The following is a 22,993-nucleotide window of genomic DNA, read 5'->3' on the forward strand; positions in this document are numbered from 1 at the left end:
CACACATGTACGTCAGTTTCCATGGACTAAACACTATGTGTTTCCAGTGGCTCTCCAACCCGCGTATAAAACCCAAGGACGAAAATAACTTTCGCATGATGTGTCACTGTCAAGAAACATAGTGCGATGAAAGTTGCACCGTACATAGGAAGAACGATTACAGTTTCGTGAACAAGCAATAACGAAATACGCAATTGCACGAGCAGAAATGACACTTTTGTTCAAAGACAATAACTGTTCTGAACTCACTGCGATTTATGATAGTCCTCTGAACGTTACAAAAGGTGGGACGTGTTTCCTAACAGGATCTATGATCAAAGCGTACTGTAATGTGCGTCCATGCTCCCCGCAAGATTGACAATGGGTTATTGTGGTAGGATGTTCCATTCCTCCATCCAGTTCAGATGACAACTACTGGATGGTCGTTCATGCTTAACGATCTTATCTCAAGGTCGCTGATGATTTATTGTGTCAGATTACACAGGTTAACACTTGCACTATATGTATATTCAAGGTCACCTCACACTCCCGTCTCCTCGGGAAACCATCAAGGTCATCCACGAGAACACTTGCACTATCCACACACCTTGGCAAGTGCTATTCAAGATCATGATGTAACTTGATATTAGTCACATGACATAATACTAGCTGGAAATGTCTAGAGTTGTGGGACTACATTAAAAAGCTGGGAAATCCTTTCCTTCACCCGACACCCAAGCCTCTCCCCCCCCCCCCCCCCCGCCCTGTACCGATAAGATTTGTGATCCCCTTCTCCCTCATCATCTTTTACAAAAAGTTCAGTTGTATAGGCCTCTTCATTCGAGGCCTGTCCGTCATGGGGAAGAGTTAGGATTTGCTGCAAACAATAATAATATAGTGGTATGGTATGGAAATAACAATGGTGTAACAAATTAACTAATGGTTTCTTATAAACAATTTTCTTTTTTTGCAATAAAATTTTTATGCAGTAATTAGTTGCTGTTCGTCAAAAAACTTATTCCCTTATTTACAAAGTTGTTTGTTTCTGTAACATACAAACACAGTGTTTTTTTCTAGAAATCTGTCTTTCGTGTACAACAATTTACCATTTTGGTGAGTTTTTGCAATTTTTTTACACATATTGGTTTTATTTATTGAGTTATTATTTTTACTAGTGGCTTATGACTATCTGCGACACTTAATCCAGATGGACTTAAATACTATGTTTCCCACTTGTTTCTACATAGAATATTTACATTTTCTTTCTATATAAAGCATTTAGGTGAACTCATGGTCTAGGGGTAGCGTCTTTGATTAGTAGTCAAAATATCCTCGGTTCCGTGTTCAAACACGCCACTGCTTAAGTTTCGATTAATAATCGGGATTGGCGACTGAAGAAGTCACCCTTATTCTGCCAATGGCCTTGCCAAAATGGGCAGAGGAGCGGACAGAGGTTCAGGTCACTCTCTTGTCCTTGGGGTGGGAAACTGCCCCTAAAGTTGGAAGAACCAGCTATGATCAACGGTATGAGGATACAGGGGGCAATGGAAACCACTGCATTAGAGGTGAATAACGTGTATTCACACATGTGGCTTGTAATTGCAAAAGTGTCATGATGATCTCTCCATTGGTAAAAGATTCCCAAATAGACGCCCATTTGCATCTCCTGGAGGGGACTGCCAGTGTAAGGTGAACGTGAGATAAAGATTGAATAACCAACGCAAGGATAAAGCTCTACCAGTCGAGGGTGGAAAGTCAGAAGCTTGAACGTGTTAGGGAAACTAGAAAATCTGAAAAGAGAAATGCAAAGAGTCAATCTAGATACAGTAGGGGTCAGTGAAGTGAAATGGAAAAAACTACAAGGATTCCTGGTCGGGTGAGTTAATATCAACAGAAGCATTAAATGGTATAACGGGGGTAGGGCTCGTTATGAATAGAAAGGTCTGGCAGAGAATGTGTTACTGTGAATAGTTGAATGATAGGGGTGTTCTTCTCAGACTCGACAGAAAACCAAATTGAAAGGATAATACAGTACGTAAAGGAAGATGAAAATCCAATAGTCATGGGGAACTGGAATGCAGTTGTAGGAGAAGGAGTAGTAGAAAAGGTTAGAGGACAATATGGGCTTAGGACAACGAATGAGAGAGAAGATAGACTAATTGAGTTCTGTAACAAATTTCAGCTAGTAACAGCGAATACTCTGTTCAAGAATCACAAGAGGAGAAGGTATACTTGACAAAGGCCGGGTGATACAGGAAGATTTCAGTTCGATTACGTCATGGTCAGACAGAATTCCGAAATCAAATCCTAATTGTGAGGCGCAACCAGAGGCCGATGTAGAGTCAGATAATATAATAGTTATACAGAGTAGGCTGAAGTTTAAGAAATTAGTCAGACAGAATCAAGACGCAAAGAAGTGGCATGCAGAGGTACTAAAGAATAACGAGAAACGCTTGAAGTTCTCTTACGCTATAGATACAGCAATTCGGAGTATCTCAGTAGGCAGAACAGTTGGAGATGAATTGAAATATATAGAAAGGGCAATCACGGGAGCTGGAAAGAGAAACATCGGTAGAAAGAAGGTAAATGCGAAGAAACCATGGGTTACAGAAGAAATACTTCAGTTGATCGACGAAAGAAGGAAGTATCAAAAATATTCAGGGAAATTCAGGAATACAGAAATACAAGTCTCTGTGCAATGTAATAAATAGTAAGTGCAAGGAAGCAAAGATGAAATGGATGGATGAAAAATATGAAGAAATCGAAAAAGAGATGATTGTCGGAAATACTGACTCAGCATATAGGAAAGTGAAAATGACGTTAGGTGAATTAAAAGGTAAGATGGTAACATTAAGAGTGCGACGGGAATTCCACTGTTAAATGCAGAAGAGAGAGCGGATAGGTGGAAAGAGTACATTGAAGACCTCTATGAGGGGGAAAATTTGTCTGCTGTGATAGAAGATGAAACAGGAGTCGATTTAGAAGAGACAGGGGATCCGGTAATAGAATCAGAACTTAAAAGAACTTTGGAGGACTTAAAATCACGGATAAATAAGATTCCATCAGAATTTCTCAAATCATTGGCGGAAGCTGCAACAAAACGAGTATTCACCTTGGTATGTAGAATGTATGAGTCTGACGACATACTACTTGATTTTCGGAAAAATATTATCCACAGAATTCCGAGGACTGCAAGAACTGATAAGTGCGAGAAATATCGCACAATCAGCTTAACAACCCATGCAATCAAGTTGCTGACGTGAATAATATACAGAAGAATGCAAAAGAAAATTGAGGACCAGTTGACATCAGGAAAGATAGAGGCACGAGAGAGGCAATTCTGACGTTGCGGTTAGTAATGGAAGCAAAACTAAAGAAAAATCAAGACACTTTCATTGGATTTGTCGACCTGGCAAATTGTGCAAGATGTTCTAAATTCTGAGAAAAAGCCATAGGGAGAGACGGGTAATATACAATATGTAGTATAGCCAAGAGAAAATAATAAAAGTGGACGACCAAGAGCGAAGTGCTCGGATTAAAAAGAGTTTAAGGCAGGTATATAGCCTTTCGCCTCTACTCTTCAATCTGTAAGTCGAAAAAGCTGTGATGAAGATAAAAGGAAGGTTCAGGAGTGGATTTCGAATTCAAGGTGAATGGCTATCAATGATAAGATTCGCTGATGACATTGCTATCCTGAGTGAGATTGAAGAATTACATGATATGCCGAATGGAATGAACAGTCTAATGACTACAGAATATGGATTGAGAGTAAATCGAAGAAAGACGAAAGTAATGAGGAGTAGCAGAAATGAGAACAGCGAGGAACTTAACATCAGGATTGATAGTCACGAAGTGGACGAAGTTAAGGAATTGTGCTGCCTAGGCAACAAAATAACCAATGACGGACGGAGCAATGAGGACATCAAAAGCAGACTAGCACTGACAAAAAGGACATTCCTGGCCAGGTGAAGTTTACTAGTATCAAACATAGGCCTTCATTCGAGGAAGAAATTTCTGAGATTGTACGTTTGGAGCACAGCATTGTAGGGTAGTGAAACATGAACAGTGGGAAAACCGGAACAGAAGAGACTCGAAGCATTTGAGATGTGGTGCTACAGACGAATTTTGAAAAGTAGGTGGACTGATAATGTAAGGAACGTGGAGGTTCTGCGCAGAATCGGACACGAAAGGAATGTGTGGAAAACACTGACAAGGGTCATGACGATAGGATACCTCTTAGGGCAACAGGGAATAACTTTCATGCCACTAGAGGGAGCTGTAGAGGGCAAATACTGTAGAGGGAGACAGAGATTACAATACTTGCAGCAAATAGTTGAGGACGTAGCTTGCAAGTGCTAATGAGAGATGAAGAGGTTAGCACAAGAGAGGAATTTGTGGCGGGCCGCCTCAGACTAGTCAGAAGACAAAAAAAAAAAAAAAAAAAAAAGTACAGCGTTTACATTTTTTTTTTCTATACACGAGTATGTATACAGTATTTACATTTTATTCATTGCCTTCTGATAATTTGGAAAACAGGAATTGGAAATTGGTTGTAAGGACTATGGGACCAAACTGCTGAGGTCATCCGTCCCTAGCTTACAGACAAATTGAACTAACTTACGCTAAGGACGACACACTCACCCATGCCCGAGGGAGGACTCGAACCCCCGCCAGAGGGGAGGGGGGAGGGGGGAGCCGCCCGAACCGTGGCAAGACGCCTAGACCGCACGGCTACCCGCCGTGGCTGGGAAACAGGAACTATTAGCAGCAGGTGAAAACAAATTGCACACATACACACAAATATATACAATATTTACACACATCTACGGTGTGCTGTTTAGTATACAATGTAAACAGTATATGCATACATAGTGTGCAATCAGGCATGCATACTAACAAACACACAACTATGACAAACGCTTCATCCAATTATTCAGTACATAGTAGCTCATACTTCTACCATTTACAAATAAGTGTCCAGCCACACAATCACTCAATGTATAGTGTAAATACGGGAAGGTGCAGAGCTCATCTCCACAGATGAACCATTTATCGTCATGATACGAGAGACCTTTTACATCAGCAGCGCATGAAATACCCCATGCCCTCACGACTAAAAGTTACCTGGCACACCATATGCGGAGCGGTGCCAGTGCCCTTGAGCAGGCATCTTATCTAATCCTCAATCGTGAGCACCTTTCAGGCCGCACGATTCTCGCTCTTAGCTGCCCTCTGGGTGGCACCTGCATCTGTGCGATATGAGTACGTTTTCGACTCGAGTCCCACAAACTCCACAATCTGCGAACCAATCGCCTCGTCATTCATTGGGCCGATACCCTTCTTGTTTCGTGTGTTATTCCAAAAACATCGCATATCAAGACTTGTCAGGTCCGTCGTGATCATACCTATTAACTTCGTATTGATCACACCCTTTCACCTAATAGGTGAAACTATCTGTGTCGATGTAAAGCAACTCTGGATCGAAGAAATTTCGTTTCACAAACTCGTTGTGGAATCAGGACAAGTGGAGTCAGCCGGCCGCGGTGGCCTCGCGGTTCTAGGCGCGCAGTCCGGAACCGCGCGACTGCTACGGTCGCAGGTTCGAATCCTGCCTCGGGCATGGATGTGTGTGATGTCCTTAGGTTAGTTAGGTTTAACTAGTTCTAAGTTCTAGGGGACTGATGACCTAAGATGTTAAGTCCCATAGTGCTCAGAGCCATTTGAACGAAGTGGAGTCAGGAGAGGTCTAGAAAACACATACCGATATAGACAGGCTTTGTGAACTGCACTTAAACCTCGGGCATCTCCACAGTGACAAATCCTTCGCTTAAGATGGTGAACTGCATAAAACTCGGCATGGCGATGTAATCTCTTGCACCATAACGTCCATCACACAGGTAAACTACATAAACTTTGAGCTATTCTCCAACATTTTGCATTGTTTTCCCGAAAGCTGAATTATTCATTAACTTGTAAAAATCATTTTTAAGTCACAAATCACGAGCGCGCTTTGTTTGGTGTTTCTGAAGTGCAGAATATATCCCAACTTATCCGCCAGCATTGTCAACAGCTTTGGAATGGAACCATTTGGCTTGATGGTGTTAGAACAGCAACCAGCCACAAATTTACTTTCAGTTCCTTTATTTAAAGGGCACCGTTACCGGTTTCGAATCGTTGTGATTCATCCTCAGACGGTTTACACGCTTTCTTAATGACATGTTGTGTTTTTTACAGATTAATTTTCCTAAAATATAAATAATACATAATTATAAACACGCCACACACAGATGGTTGCGTTACAGAATTTCGTTGCATGTGACTTACATGAAACGTCGGTTTGGAGTGTTTGTTTTCATAACATGCTTCCAACAGATGTAAATGCATTCCTACTGCATTCTTGTTGTTGCACACGTAAATTGTTCGCAACGCCACGGGTCGTAACACATCTGAAATGTAACGTCCACTGTTCAAACTGCCATCAATGCGAACAAGAGGTGACCAAGACGTGTAACCAATGGCACCCCATACCATCACGCCGGGTGATACGCCAGTATGGCGATGACGAATACACGCTTCCAATGTGGGTTCGACGCGATGTCGAAAAACACGGATGCGACCATTATGATGCTGTAAACAGAACCTGGATTCATCCGAAAAAATGACGTTTTGCCATTCGTGCACCCAGGTTCGTCGTTGTGTACACCATCGCACGCGCTCCCGTCTGTGATGCAGCGTCAAGGGTAACCGTAGCTGTGGTCTCCGAGCTGATTGTCCAAGCTGCGGCAAACGTCGTCGGACTGTTCGTGCAGATGATTGTTGTCTTGGAAACGTCCCCATCTGTTGACTCAGGGATCGAGACGTGGCTGCACGATCCGATACAGCCATGCGGATAAGATGCCTGTCATCTCGACTGCTAGTGATACGAGGCCGTTGGGATCCAGCACGGCGTTCCGTATTACCCTTCTGAACCCAACGATTCTATATTCTGCTAACAGTCATTGGATCTCGACCAATGCGAGCAGCAATGTCGCGATACGATAAACCGCAATCGCGATAGGCTACAATCCGACCTTTATCAAAGTCGGAAACGTGATGGTACGCATTTGTCCTCCTTACACGAGGCATCACAACAACGTTTCACCAGGCAACGCCGGTCAACTGCTGTTTGTGTATGAGAAATCGGTTGGAAACTTTCCTCATGTCAGCACGTTGTAGGTGTCGCCATCGGCGCCAACCTTGCGTGAATGCTCTGAAAAACTAATCATTTGCATATCATAGCATTTTATTCCTGTCGGTTAAATTTCACATCTGTAGCACGTCATCTTCGTGGTATAGCAATTTTGATGTTCAGTAGTGTATGTGGGGCATGCCAGTTCTACCTCAAGAACGTATCCCTCACCAGCATCCCCAGCTACATCATGGATCTCGTCCGGCAGTCTGACGATTTCCTCTTCAGGCAGCCATCAGAACTCTCTGAATGGCAGACTTAGTTACACTGCGTGCTGGTGCAGGTTGTTTACATCCAAGTAAAGGATGCAACTCACTCACTCATGGATTATTCGCCTTGCCATGCCTGTGTCTGCACTGGCAAAGTCCCACACGAAACTAGCGTTCAAAGAAGAGCAATATGTCATTAGTCAAGAGGTCAATCCTGACACATGTCTCCCTTAACAGTACCACCTACAAAAGTCTTGATTTGGTGAAACAGAAGGCAGGAATCAGAAAGTATGTGCCCAGGCCCACATTCTAGAATTTCTGGAAAATGTCTGCGAGCAGCTGTATATAGGTGTTCATGTACAAACTAGCATATTCCTCTCAATTAGAAACTTTCACTGCTTGTTCATAATCCATGTCCATTATAGTAGTGGCCGCTATTTCACTGAAACTGCGGTAGTGTCGTGCAATGTAGTTTGAGGGCAGTGACTGTATATTGCAGGTGATGTCCGCTGATACATCAGCGATAACCTCTCCGTTGAAGGAGATCAGTGACTGCACAACGCCGGTGCACTAAAGAAAACTACCTACATGTTCTGGATATTCCCAGATATGCTACAAAGCTTCAGCAGGAAGACTATCATTTCATTATTACATGTTCCAGCAGGCGAAATCAATAAATATTTGTTATGTGCTTTCGAAAATTTGTAAGATACTTACTGAAAGACATCGTAGTTTCAATTTTGTAGACTATTACTTTTTTCCTACACACTTTTTACCATTTCTATGTGATATTTCACAGAGATTTAACTTGCAGACTCAAATGTTTGAAACTGACATGTTTCTTGTTATGTATTACTCCTGCTACAAACATTATGATGTGAATGCATGGTGCCACGGTGATGGGACTCCCACTAAACTGCATGGTGTTGTTTGTAAAAAGGGAAATAATAAGTGATTCTATTCTAAACATTGTGTTTAAAAATTGTAATAATATGTGTGTAGGTCACGGTGGCCTAGGAAATATCAGGTAATGTATGGGATGTTACTAACTAAGCCAGAGTATATACATCTTTTCAAGAACTTGTGTTTCGTGTTACGGTGAGATAGATAAGTCTCGCTCCATCTGTTCGTTACTGTGATCTGCTCCCCGTGGAAGGCTGGTTATCAGGCCCGAATAAGCAGCAAGCCTGTGGCTATTGTTGTATGTCTGTATGGGACACTTTTGCATAAGTGTTAACACAATGGCACTGGCAGGAGTATCAGAGATGGCGGCGCATCAGAGATGCTGGAGGAAGCAACAGTAGCGCTGGCAGAGGTAGTGGTGGCGGCAGCAAAGGTGGTGGTAGTGGTGGCACTTGAGCACACTGACTTTTGATACGAAGCTATATACGTATTTTTACAGGTGGTTGCAGGGGATATGGGATGTATGAGAAATAACAACAATACACATTGTGATTTGTTTATTTTTATGTAAAAATTTCATTGTGTACTGGCAGCACAAAAGTCTGTAAATAGCTATCATCTGTATGCCCTAAAATCACCTTGTATCCTCTTTGAGCCAATAGGCAGCATTCACTGTATAGGAATTCCTTCAGTGAACTAAGCATCTACAGAGTTGACAGGTTCTGCACTTACAGACTTGGTACAAATGGAATGCAGGTGTTGATACACCACTTCACCTGGTACATATACTACTTTTGCTCCAACAGTCAAAACACTCATAGGAAACTACTTTTCATTTAGGGATGCTAATGGCACAGACTTCTGTGCCAATCTCTGTAGTACAATACTGAATGTTTTAACTACATGCTTGTGTCCTATTATGTTAATTCCAGCATTGTCTCATTGGACGCTGTACTATTGAGACCTTATGGCCATACATATGAACATCTATTGGAGTATGTGATAGATCACATTTTTCTGCTATCTTATTCTTTATATACCCTATAATATTGCACAAATATTCCCCCTTTTATCATGAATATTGAACTCTGGTACCAATGTATTGTGTGTTTTCTACTTCAACCAACACAACGAAGTCGTTAGCTGATGATACACCCCCATTTACACATTTAGATTGACTTGCTGTCCCATTATAAGCGTTGGTGGTCCCTACTGCTTTTGAGGAACTTGCCTGCATGTTGGTGGGCTGTGATAGTGGCTGCTACTGTGTCTATAGCCGTGATACAGTATAATTGAACACCAGCTCCAATAAGTAAGGAAGACCATCCATGGGACTCTGCTTCTGTGTGAGTGTGGCTAATAGTATGTAGCGGTTCTGTAACTACGACAACAGAGGCGCGTTTGCTTCCTGGAACAATAACAAACCATAAGTTTAATCGAGTATATATCTATTAATAACAATATTAAAATTAATTATAATGATATTAGACATTTGATTTCATATCTAACAGTCGTATTGTTCTTATAGCTGGGGGAGGTTTCTGTTTCTACTTGATTCTTCATCCTTTTACTGTGAAGATCAGATCAGAATGAGGAGGCACAGGCGGCTGGATTCATAATATAATAAAGGGGAGATCTCGTTTGCATTTGACCCAGCCTTCATATTGGTGGCCGACCTTGAATATAAGTCACCCAGTTGTATAACATGCCACCGAAAGTTAACCTGGCGACAGAAGAGACCCTGAGATAAGTTTGTTATCTTGCTGGTAGTAGTACTGATAACCGACTGCCGAGGTGTTATGGTGTGCAGATATTTCCATAGCACCTGTCATCCTCTAACAAAATATTTCTTTATATCTAATTGAGAAGCAAAATACTAACTTTCATAAATTTAGCTTTAAAATTTTTTTCAATATAACGAAATATTTTCTTAAAAATTTTCATCCCCTATTGCACTTCCTTAGCGGCTGACTTTCCAGAAACATTGAAACACGTATTATTTATTTCTAAGCTAGAAGTCGAGTAACAACTGTCGGAGACGTAGCCTTAAAAGTCCTTTTGTAGTGCTTTAGTACCTATTTATTTTCAAACGAACTTTCACCCACTATTTTACCCCCTTGTGGTTGAATTTCCAAATATGCTGAATATGTGTTTTTTGTTTTCTGACTGAGAAACGGAATACCAGTTTCTGTAGTTCTAGCTTCAAAGTTCCCTTAATAACGGCATACTTTCAAAAAGTCTTTCATCACCTATTCCATTCCCTTAGGAATGGAATTTTTGACAATCCCTTCTCAAACGACACCTACAGTAGAAGATCCACACACTTTCCAAATCTCAAGTTTCTATCCTGAGTGGTAGGGGTTGAGCGATGATGAGTCAGTGAATCAGTCTGAGCCTATTTCATCCCCTTAGGGGTTGAATTTTCAAAACAGTGAAATACGTATTTTTTTCGTCTCTAACCGAGAAGCCAAATACCAGTTTCCAAAGAGTTAGCTTTAAAAATTCTTTGGCAATGAAATATTTCCATAAAACATTACATCCCCTATTCACACACATAGGGGTTGAATTTCCAGAATCAGTGACATGTGTATGTTTTATTTCTAACAGAGAAACCAAATACAAATTTTCATAGATTTAACCTCAAAAATGCTTGCACAATGAAATATTTCCGTAAAAATTCTCATCCCCTGGTCCCCCCCCCCCTCCATATGGGTTGAACTTACAAAAAAAACTGAAGCACGTATTTCTTTATTTGTAACTGAGAAGTCAAATACCTAGGTTTATAGATGCACATTTCTAAATACTTTAGCAATTCTTTAATAATGAAATATTTTCAAACAAAATTTTTCAAGCACTATTTCACACCCACAGTGTTAAATTTCCAAAAATGCTGACACATGTATTTCTTTATTGCTGACCTACAAACCAAATACCAATTTTCGTAGGTATAGCTTCAAAACTGCCTTAATAGCGAATATTTTTAAAAAAACTTGATCCCCTAATTCACACCCAAAAAGTTGAAAATTTGAAAAATCCCTTCTTGAACGACGCCTACAGTATAAAATCCACACCTTCTCCAAAATTCAGGTTTCTGTCGTTAGCGGTTTCGGCTGGGCAGCAATGAGTCAGTCAGTCAGGACATTGTCTTTTATATGTAGAGAATGTTCCATTGTCTCTTACATTAGAGAATTGTAGAAAGGCATATGTATTTACAAATCCACATGCAAGACAACCTCTCTACTTGAATTAAATAATCTGTTCACTAAACATTTTTGTCATCTATATAACGTGTTTTATAGCACAACCACTTTAATCAAAAGTTATTTTCATTAGAAGTAGGAGGTTACATATAATTACAAGTGCTGGATCTTTTGTACTGCGTTAGCAGCGTTGGTAGTGCTACAAATACAATTAATATTTCGGGTAATTTTTTGTACCAGCCATAGATGACATATGGCTGCATACTCTCCGTCTTATTATCCATGTTCACTGAAAGATACGTCATAACTTCTACACAACGACTGATAGCTCTTTCAGATGACTTAAAGGACAGTTTAAACTGCCACAATCATTACTATGTTAACAATTACGTGCCTTTAGTGTCGCCGATGTTACTTCTTTTTCTTCTTGCATGTGATTAACCATATGATTTCTTTTGCAGCTGATGAACGCTTCCTATTCGTACTTCGCGCTGTTGAATCAGCTGAGCTCCGAATGACTGATGTCGTGCTGCCTCCCTTTGGAAATGTAATGGAATATGAGCAGGTTATGATTAGCAGATAATTGTCTGCCTCAAAACTTCATCTGGCTTCAGGGGTTCTGCCACTGTTTGCCCGTCACAACCACAGAAGAAATACGCGCCATGAAGGATACAATGCTGTTAAAACACTGATATGAGATTGTTTAAATAGTCTGCACTAATTATTAAATTGATCATATTGTTTTACATTAGGTACTCAAATCACGTGCCTTACACTTCGCCGAGTTAAACGTTTAATGACAAAATTATATTCATCATGTTTGTGCCGTCATAAATGACAACGCTACCCCACGACATTAATTTACAACTACCATAATAGTTTACTGATAATTGCAGCAGAAGATTTCGCTCGTAGAACTGAATACCATAGCTCAATGTGTGATAAATTCTACCACAGACTTTCACCCAATGTACTTTATGGAATTCGGTTTAGAGACAAGTAATGAAATGACTAACAACTTACCAATCTTTATAATATATGAGACAATATATGAGTAAATTACTTTGACTGTGTAGCTTATAACCTCTTTGGTTGTTACTTTTATAATAGTACAAACAATAAAGGAAGACAACAAGTAATGAGAAATGCAGTACACATTGGGCTTATGTAACCCTTTATTGTCCACTACCTTCAAAGCTTTTAATGCAATATGGCACTTCTTCCGCTTCAGATGAAGACGTGTCATTTGAGTAGTCCATGTTTGTGTACTATGAAATGTCAAAGGATCGTCACTCACGGAAAAAAACTGGAGAAATTCAGCTTGTAAGACATAGTTTGATTATTTTTTATTCAACCCAAACATGGTTCAGCACTTTCTGTGCTAACTTCAGTGGATTTTATTTATTTTCTTTCTCACGTGATGCTATGAGATATGTGTTTTATATCATCCAAGGATTCTACACTTATTATGGCTTATTTGGTGCTCTAATTTCGAATCCCTTTTTTCACGTGTTTTTGCTACTGCCACTTTTAACTGTTACATTTTCCTCTGGTATACTTTATCAAAAATACAGTTTTTCCGTGAAATTTCGGGTGACGTGTCGGGTGTCTGTATCTTGCTGCTGCGTTATTTATGCGAAGCTTTGTGCCATCTTCAGAATACACCTTAAGATGACCACAAGTTTCTTTGCCGAAATTCCGCGACAGTAAGTTACAAACATACATGTACAATATATCAGATGGGTGTGTAACAGCTAAAAACAGTAAAAGTAAAAATACTGAATGTTTTAACTTGTCAGAAACAAAGTAATGAAATCTACAGCATCAATAAAGGAAATCTTGACGAGTAACAGAGTGTATGGTAGATGCAAAGCAACCATGATACATAACTGAAAGCATTATGTGAAAAAGAAAAAAATAAAACACGCTGAAGATAGCACAGAAATCGCTGCAGCTTGTTTGAGTTAAACTAATTACATGGTGTCTTGCATAAGGCATCATTTCTCTCAAATCTTTCGTAGCACGCATGGAAAGCAAGAAGCGCCACAAAATCCAGAAGATTACTTAATCGCTGGATATGTCCCCCTTCACTGGATGATCGCCAGACAAGGCCCCCATCCAGCACGTCTATACTATGGTTGGTCGGCACTTTGTTCGCCACAGTTCATCAGCAAAAGACGGTGTTCTGTGGATACCGGTATCAAGTATGAAAGGACAGTAAGCGTCACAAAGCTTTCAGGCTCTGAGGCACGTGACGTTTTCCAACCAGGCACTAAAGTCGAAATTTTATGTTCATTTTTGTAATAGTATTTTATATGTGTTTTGCATACAGTCAGTCTATAGTTTAAAATTCTCTGCACTATTCTTAGAACTGTAATGTGCCACCCAGGTTCGCTTTGAAATTGACGCGTTCACATAGCAGCTTCAGACCCTTTTGTAAAAGATAAACTAGCTGCATAATTTGCAAACCACTGTACCCTATGAAGCTATAATTACGGAAACTATCAGTTTCTGCTTTGTAGATAAATTTTACAAGCACTTTTAGTAGAACAAAAAAATATAGCCCTAGATTAACTTCCTTTTTTTGTCATCAGCCTTCTTTCTGTTTTGACGCAGCCCGCCACGAATTCCTTTCCTCTGCCAACCTCTTCATATCAGAGCCGCACTTGCAATCTACGTCCTCAACAGTTTGCTGCACGTCTTCTCATCTCTGTCTTCCTCAACAGTTTTTGCTCTCTACAGCTCCCTTTAGTACCTTGTAAGTCTTCGTTCATGCCCTCACAAATATCCTATCACATGACCCTTCTCCTGGTCAGTGTTTTACACATATTCCTTTTCTCTCCGTTTCTGCGCGGATCTTCTTCATTCCTTGCTCTATTAGTCCGCATAATTTTCAACATTCTTCTGTAGCACCACATCTCAAATGCTTCGATTCTCTTCTGTTCCGGTTTTCCCACAGTCCATGTCTCACTAACATACGAGTAAAATGCTGTATTGTAAACGTACATACCCAGAAATTTCTTCCTAAGATTAAGGTCTATGTTTGATACTAGTAGATTTCTCTTGGCCAGGAATAGCCCTTTTGCCAGTGCTAGTCTGTTTTTGATGTCCATCTTGCTCCGTCCGTCATTGGTTATGTTGCCGCCTACGTATCGGAATTCCTTAACTTCATCTACTTCGTGATCATCAATCCTACTATAAAACTTTTCGCTGTTCTTATTCCTGCTGCTTTTCATTACATTCGTCTTCCTTCCATCTACTTTCCGTCCATATCATGTACTCATTAGAAAGTTCATTCCATTCAGTAGATCATGTAATTCTTCTTCACTTTCACTCAGGATAGCACTGTCATCAGCGAATCGTATAACTGGTACCGATTCACCTTGAAATTTAATCCCACTCCTCTACCTTTCTGTTGTCCTTTCTGTTATTTCCGTCATTGGTTCTTCGATGTACAGATTGAATAGTAGGGGCGAAAGACTACATTCCTCTCTTACACTCCTTTTAATGCGGACACTTCGTACTTGGTCGTCCACTCTTATTATTCGCTCTTGGCTCTTGTACACATTGTATCTTACCTGTCTCTCCCTGTAGTTTACTCTTGTTTTACTCAGAACTTTGAACGTTTTGCACCGTTCTACATTGTACAATGCTTCTTTCAGGTCGACTAATCCTATGATCGTCTCTTCATTTTTCTTTTGTCTTGCATCCATTATCTACCGCAACGTCAGAATTGCCTCTATGGAGCCTTTACGTGTCCTAACGCCAAACTGATCGACATGTAATACATCCTTAGTTTTCGTTTCCATTCTTCTGTATATTATTCTTGTCAGAAACTTGGATGCATGAGCTGTTAAGCTGATTGTGCGATAAGTCTCACGCTTGTCAGATCTTGCACTCTTCAGAATTGTGTGGATGATATTTTTACGAAAGTCAGATAGTATGTTGCCAGACTCATACATTCCACACTCCAAAGTGAATAGCCGCTTTGTTGCCACTTCCAGTTATTTTAGAAATTCTGATGGAATGTTATCTATCCCTTCTGCATGATTTGTTCTTAAGATATCCGGAGCTCTCGTAATCTCTGATTCTAATACTGGATCCCCTATCTAAATCAACTGCTATTTCTTCTTCTATCACATCAGACAAATCTTTCCCTCATAGAGTCTTTCAATGTACTCTTTCCACTTACCCGCTCGGGATGGCTCCTTTGAAAGGGCACGGTCGACTTCCTTCCCTAATCCGATGAGCCACATGACCTCGCAGTTTGGTCTCTTCCCATAACAACCCGACCCAACTTATCCACTCTCTCCTCTGCGTTTAATAGTGGCCGGCCGTTGTGACCGAGCGGTTCTAAGCGCTTCAGTCTGGAACCACGCAACCGCTGCGGTCGCAGGTTCGAATCCTTCCTCGGGCATGGATGTGTGTGATGTCCTTAGGTTAGTTAGATTTCAGTACTTCTAAGTTCTAGGGGACTGATGACCTCAGATGTTAAGTCCCATAGTGTTCAGAGCCACTTGAACCATTTAAGACTGGAATTACCGCTGCACTCTTAGTGTTACCAGCCTTGCTTTTAGTGTAACCAAAGGTTGTTCTCACTTTCCTATACGCTGAGTCATTCCTTCCGACAATCATTTCTTTTCCGATTTCTCCCATTTTTTCCTGGAGCCATTTCATCTGAGCTTACTTTCCATTTATTTCATTCCTCGATTACTTGTATTTCTGTATCCCTGAATATCCTTGAACATTTTTGTTTCTTCTTTCGACGATCAACTGAAGTATTTCTTCTGTTACCCATGGTTTCTTCGCAGTTAATTTCTTTGTACTTATGTTTTTCTTTCCAATTTCTGTGATTGCCTACTTTAGAGATGTCCATTCCTCTTCAACTGCACTGCCTACTGACGTATACCGAGCTGCTGTGTCTATTGCCTTAGAGAACTTCAAGGGCATGTCGTCATTTCTTAGTACTTACGCATCCCATTTCTTTGCGTACTGATTCTTCCTGACTAGTCTCTTAAATTTTAGCCTATTCTCCATTGTGATCTGAGTATACATCGGATTCTGGTTGCGCCTCAAAATCTAGTATCTGAGTTCGGGATCTCTGCCTGACCATGATATAATCTAACTGAAATTTTCCCGTACAACCCCGCCTTTTCCAAGTATACCTGCTCTTCTGTGATTCTTGAACAGAGTATTCGCTGTTACTAGCTGAAATTTGTTACAGAACTCAATTAGTCTTTCTCCTGTTTCATTCGTTGTCCCAAGTCCATATTCTCCTGTAACTGTTTCTTCTACTCCTTCCCCTACAACTGCATTCCAGTCCCCAATGACTTAGGTTTTCCTCTCCCTTTACTAATGTGTTACCCTTTCAATACCCTCAAATACTTTCTCTCTCTCTTCAGCTTGCGACGTCGGCATGTATACCTGAACGATCGTTGTCGATGCTGGCTTGCTGTCTATTCTGATAAGAACAACCCTATCACTCACTGTTCACAGTAACACATCCTCTGCCATACCTTCCTATTCATAACTTATCCTACTCCCGTTATACCATTTTCTGCTGCTGTTGATATTACCCTATGCTCATCTGACCAAAAATCCTAGTCTTCTTTCCATTTCACCTTACTGACCCCCACCGCGTATAGATTGATCCTCTGCATTTCCCTTCTCAGGTTTTCTAGCTCCCTAACACGTTCAAGGTTCTGATATTCCACGTCCCGACTCGTAGAACATTATCCTTCGGTTGGTTATTCATCCTTTTTATCATGGTCGCCTCCCCCTTGGCAGTCTGCTCCCGGAGATTCGAATGGGGAAATATTCCGGAATCTTTTGCCAATGGAGAGATCTTCGTGACACTTTTGCAATTACAGGCCAGATATCCTGTGGATACACGTTACTTGTATTTAATGCACTGGTTTCCATTGCCTTCTTCATCCCCATCCCGCAAGTCTTCGGCCGCCAACGCTGATTATTAATCAAAATTTTAGCGGTGGCGTGTTTCGAACTCGGGACCGAGGACGCTACCCATAGACCACCGGTGGTTATAACTCATATAAAGAAGTTTAATGTAACCAATAGAGAATAATACATATCTGAGGACAACGATATTACAGCTAGACAACACTGAAAGCGGTGGGGAGCTGATATTGATGGTAACACGCTGTATCAAAACACATTCGAATTCAAACAAACTACTTAATTTAAACAAGGAGAAAATTTCACAAGAGTAAAATATGCAAGATGAGAACAGCTCATACCTCTAACATCCATGCATATGACTTACCAAAGGACGCTAGTGGCACAGTTTGCTAAACACCAATACAGCAATTTAATGGTACCAATATTAAGTAACACTTCCAATTTACTATAAAAATTTGAGAAAATCAACTGTTGACTGAAGTGAGCGGTGAAGCAGCCATTCCCAAGAACACTTACTATTACTATTTTAGAAAAGCAACTGCTGGCAGCATTTACAAAACGATACAATGAGTTAACGGGAACTATACAACAGACATCAAGAAAGCAAATATTGTCATAATTTAATAGAAAAATCATTGCCATGAGCAAAGCAGCAACTGCCCATCATATGTTATAACTCACTGAAACAAACTGGTGGGAGAATTTAGTAAAAATGATCTACTGAGTTAAACAGCATCTGCCCACCAGATCTACTGTTGCAACTTGTAGATTGCTTGTGCCCTTCCTGCAATACTGAGACACAGCTGAACACTGAATTTATTCTGCGACCCACACATAGACAGAACGGACCACCTTGAGATTACGGCCGGCCGCAGTGGCCGAGAGGTTCTGGGCGCAACAGTCTGGATCCGCGCGACCACTACGGTCACGGGTTCGAATCCTGCCTAAGGCATGGATGTGTGTGATGTCATAAGGTTAGTTAGATTTAAGTACGCTACTGGCCATTAAAATTGCTACATCACGAAGATGACGTGCTACAGACACGAAATTTGACCTACAGGAAGAAGATGCTGTGATAATGCAAATGATTAGCTTTTCAGAGCATTCACACAAGGTTGGCGCCGGTGGCGACACCTACAACGCGCTGACATGAGCAAAGTTTGCAACCGATTTCTCATACACAAACAGCAGTTGACCTGCGTTGCCTGGTGAAACGTTGTTGTGATGCCTCGTGTAAGGAGGACAAATGCCTACCATCACGTTTCCGACCTTGATAAAGGTCGGATTGTAGCCTATCGCGATTGCGGTTAATCGTATAGCGACATTGCTGTTCGCGTTAGTCGAGATCCAATGACTGTTAGCAGAAACTGGAACCGGTGGGTTCAGGGGGGTAATACGGAACGCCGTGCTGGATCCCAACGGTCTCGTATCACTAGCAGTCGAGATGACAGGCATCTTATCCGCATGGCTGTAACGGAACGTGCAGCTACGTCATGATCGCTGAGTTAACAGATGGGGACGTTTACAATACAACAACCATCTCCACGAACAGTTCGTCGACGTTTGCAGCAGCATGGACTGTCAGTTCGGAGACCATGGCTGCGGTTGCCCATGACGCTGCATCACAGACAGGAGCGCCTGCGATGGTGTACTCAACGACGAACCTGGGTGCACGAATGGCAAAACGTCATTTTTCGGATGAATCCAGGTTCTGTTTACAGCATCATTATGGTCGCATCAGTGTTTGGCGACATCGCGTTGAACCCACATTGGAAGCGTGTGTTCGTCATCGCCATACTGCGTGATGGTATCGGGTGCCACAGGTTACACGTCTCGGTCACCTCTTGTTCGCATTGACGGCACTTTGAACAGTGGACGTTACATTTCAGACGTGTTACGACCCGTGACTCTACCCTTCATTTGATCCCTGCGAAACCCTACATTTCAGCAGGATAATGCACGACCGCATGTTGCAGGTGTTGTACGGGCCTTTCTGGATACAGAAAATGTACGACTGCTGCCCTGGCAAACACATTTTCCAGATCTCTCACCAATTGAAAATGTCTGGTCAATGGTGGCCGAGCAACTGGCTCGTCACAATACGCCAGTCACTACTCTTGATGAACTGTGGTACCGTGTTGAAGCTGCATGGGCAGCTGTACCTGTACACGCCATCCAAGCTCTGTTTGACTCAATGCCCAGGCGTATCAAGGCCGTTATTAAGGCCAGAGGTGGTCGTACTGGTTGCTGATTTCTCAGGATCTATGCACCCAAATTGCGTGAAAATGTAATCACAAATCTGTTCTAGTATAATATATTTGTCCAATGAATACCCGTTTATCATCTGCATTTTTTGTTGATGTAGCAATTTTAATGGCCAGTACTGTATTACGCGATGCATGCTTCTGTCACGAACAGCAAAGGCGAGTGCATGTATGTGTGAGGTGCAAAGGTCAGGAGCACTGTTAACGGACACTGTGTGCCGCGGTTTACTGACCTTTAGGTAGCTGTCGGTGGCCGGTGGCGTCTATCGTGGCATGGTGTAGTCTAGTCTGGAGGAGGGACGGGTGTACCCGCACGATGGAGGTGCGGCCGCATCAAGCTAGCTGTTTTGTCTCTGTCTTGCGAAGTATCTCGTATGTTGCTGTTAGGGCCGTGGCAGTGGTAGCGATACGATGTCGGAACTCGTCGTTTTTTTCTGTGGAGTGACTGCGAAAATGCATTGCAAGTGGAAATGGTATTGCGTCGATGTCTGCGGAGAATGTCCTCTGAACGTTTGGAGATTTCGCGGGGTGTGTCGTGAACCGTGCGATTGATGGGGAGTGCGACGGGCGAAGGCTGTAGAGGTATGGAAGATGTGGAGTGTCAGTTCTAGTATAATATATTTGTCCAATGAATACCCGTTTATCATCTGCATTTCTCCTTGGTGTAGCAGTTTTAATGGTCAGTAGTGTAGTTCTGAGTCCTAGTGGACTGATGACCTCAGATGTTAAGTCCCATAATGCTCAGAGCCATTTGAACCATTTTTCAGATTAAGGAATCGCTTGTCCACACAAGTTTCAATAAGAGTTGGGGCTGGTGTCAGCAGGACGACGACCACAGAGACAGCCAGATCAATAACAACATAACAGTCATAAGATAAAATGAGCATCGTCCTTCTTGAGAATCAATGGCAAAAGCAGCATCAACTCCCAAGTAACGGAGGATGCTATCAAGTGGGTGGTTTCACTGTGCAGCTGTCATTCAGGACTCAGCAGGCTGTAATTTACAGGCAGCCTCTATGAACAAAGTTCGAAACCGACAGACAGCTGGCGAAAGTGGCACCACAACTGCCATGGGGTTCCTTCAGATACTCAAACTCAATGCGCCTGTTAAGGTTCAACCGCCACGTCGGAAAAAGTTTGCCACCAGGCGATATTCACTGACTAAACAGGAACAACCGGCACAGAGTAGCGTTTGAAGCACAGCTCCTTCCGAAGCCTACTGCCGGGCCCGAAGACACTGACCTGCCGGTAACTCACTGCCTGCTGGCCACCGCGACTGCTATCAAATCGCGCGACCCTCCCTCTCGTGGTGGATCCGCCGGTCGATCCACTGCTGTGGCCAGCGGTGCCGAGGCACTAATCGAGAGTGCGAAAAGAAAATACATACCACATGGCAAAATAATAATCTCGCCAAAGAAAGTAAAAACGTTGGGCGCATGAAAGTAAATAGAAAATTAAGGAAAGAGAAAAAAATCTGGAATAAATTTTATATATTCAATACTTATCTGCTCGCCATACGTGTAAATTAATTTAATATAATAAAAAACTAATTAACATATCTGAAAACTTCCAGAATTCGTCTACACTACAATTGCAAATAGCAATTTACACTACTGGTCATTAAAATTGCTACATGAAGAAGAAATGTAAACAGAACCTGGATTCATCCGAAAAAATGACGTTTTGCCATTCGTGCACCCAGGGTCGTCGTTGAGTACACCATTGCAGGTGCTCCTGTCTGTGATGCATCATCAACTGTAACCGCAGCCTTGGTCTCCGAGCTGATAGTCCATGCTGCTGCAAACGTCGTAGAATTGTTCGTATGGTTGTTATCTTGTAAACGTCCCCATCTGTTGACTCAGTGATCGAGACGTGGCTGTACGATCCGTTACAGCCATGCGGATAAGATGCCTGTCATCTAGTCTGCTAGTTATATGAGGCCGTAGGGGTCCAGCACGGAGTTCCGAATTTGCCCTCCTGAACCCACCGATTCCTTATCCTGCTAACAGTCATTGGATCTCGACCAACGCGAGCAGCAATGTCGCTATACGATAAACAGCAATCGAGATAGGCTACAATCCGACCTTTTTTCAAAGTCGGAAACGTGATGGTACGCATTTCTCCTCCTTACACGAGGCATCACAACAACGTTTCACCAGGCAACGCCGGTCAGCTGCTGTTTGTGTATGATAAATCGGTTGGAAACTTTCCTCATGTCAGCACGTTGTAGGTGTCGCCACCGGCGCCAACCTTGTGTGAATGCTCTGAAAAGCTAATCATTTGCATATCACATCATCTTTTTCCTGTCGGTTAAATTTTGCGTCTGTAGCACGTCATGTTCGTAGTGTATCAATTTTAATGAACAGTAGTGTATTTATATAAAAGCATATCAAAACAAGATGAACTGCATTCACAGAAGACACGAAAGTAATGTAGTTCGTTTAAGGAATGAAACAGAAATCACTCCAGCAATAAAAATAAAACTTGTTGATATAAAACCTGTTGACGTGTCAGCATCATCGTTAAGACACAATGAAAATTACGCGGTTCATCTCGAGAAAACTAATTTCCCTAAGAAAAATGAATCTAACATCACAAAAGTACGAGACTCTCCAATTGAGAATGAGCTGAAATGAGACTCATAACTCACGAAGTTTCACCAAAGAAAGTGATCTACGACATTTGTATTAATAAGACAAACAATACATAAATTTAAGTTCGATCACTCGCGCCTTGTAGACATTAATTCTTTGTGACGCAGATTAAAATAGGTCATCCTATTTCGTCTTGCTGTTTGAATTAGCTAGTAATTTGTTAAAAATTTGTTCTTGCGAATTTATTTGATAGTAATCCACAGCAGGGGGTGATGCAGTATCGGTTTAGAGGTGTAAGTATTCCAAAAACATACTTTTTTATGTTGTTGTTGTTGTTGTTGTTGTTGTTGCGTTCTTCAGTTCAGAGACTGGTTTGATGCAGCTCTCCATGCTACTCTATCCTGTGCAAGCTTCTTTATCTCTCAGTACTTACTATAATCTACATCCTTCTGAATCTGCTTGGTGTATTCATCTCTTGGTCTCCCTCTACGATTTTTACCCTCCACGGTGCGCTACAATGCTAAATTTGTGATCCCTTGATGCCTCAGAACATGTCCCACTAACCGGTTCCTTCTTTGTGTAAAGTTGTGTCACAAACTTCTCTTCTCCCCAATTCTATTCAACACTTCATCATTAGTTGTGTGATCTACCCTTTTAATCTTCAGCATTCTTCTGTAGCACCACATTTCGAAAGCTT

General features: G+C 41.6%; 1 protein-coding gene across 1 annotated transcript in view; it reads left to right on the forward strand.

The window, feature by feature from the left end:
* LOC126260884 (odorant receptor Or2-like) overlaps positions 1-12,057 on the forward strand; it is a 45,905-nt gene extending 33,848 nt beyond the window's left edge. The window contains exon 5 of the mRNA XM_049958326.1: positions 11,981-12,057. Coding sequence (XP_049814283.1) covers positions 11,981-12,037 — 57 coding nt within the window. The 3' untranslated portion in view covers positions 12,038-12,057. The remainder of the gene's footprint in view (positions 1-11,980) is intronic.
* The last annotated feature ends 10,936 nt before the right edge of the window (positions 12,058-22,993 follow it).

Source organism: Schistocerca nitens, chromosome 5 (genome assembly GCF_023898315.1).
Source record: "Schistocerca nitens isolate TAMUIC-IGC-003100 chromosome 5, iqSchNite1.1, whole genome shotgun sequence".
NCBI classification, from domain to species: Eukaryota; Metazoa; Arthropoda; class Insecta; order Orthoptera; family Acrididae; genus Schistocerca; species Schistocerca nitens.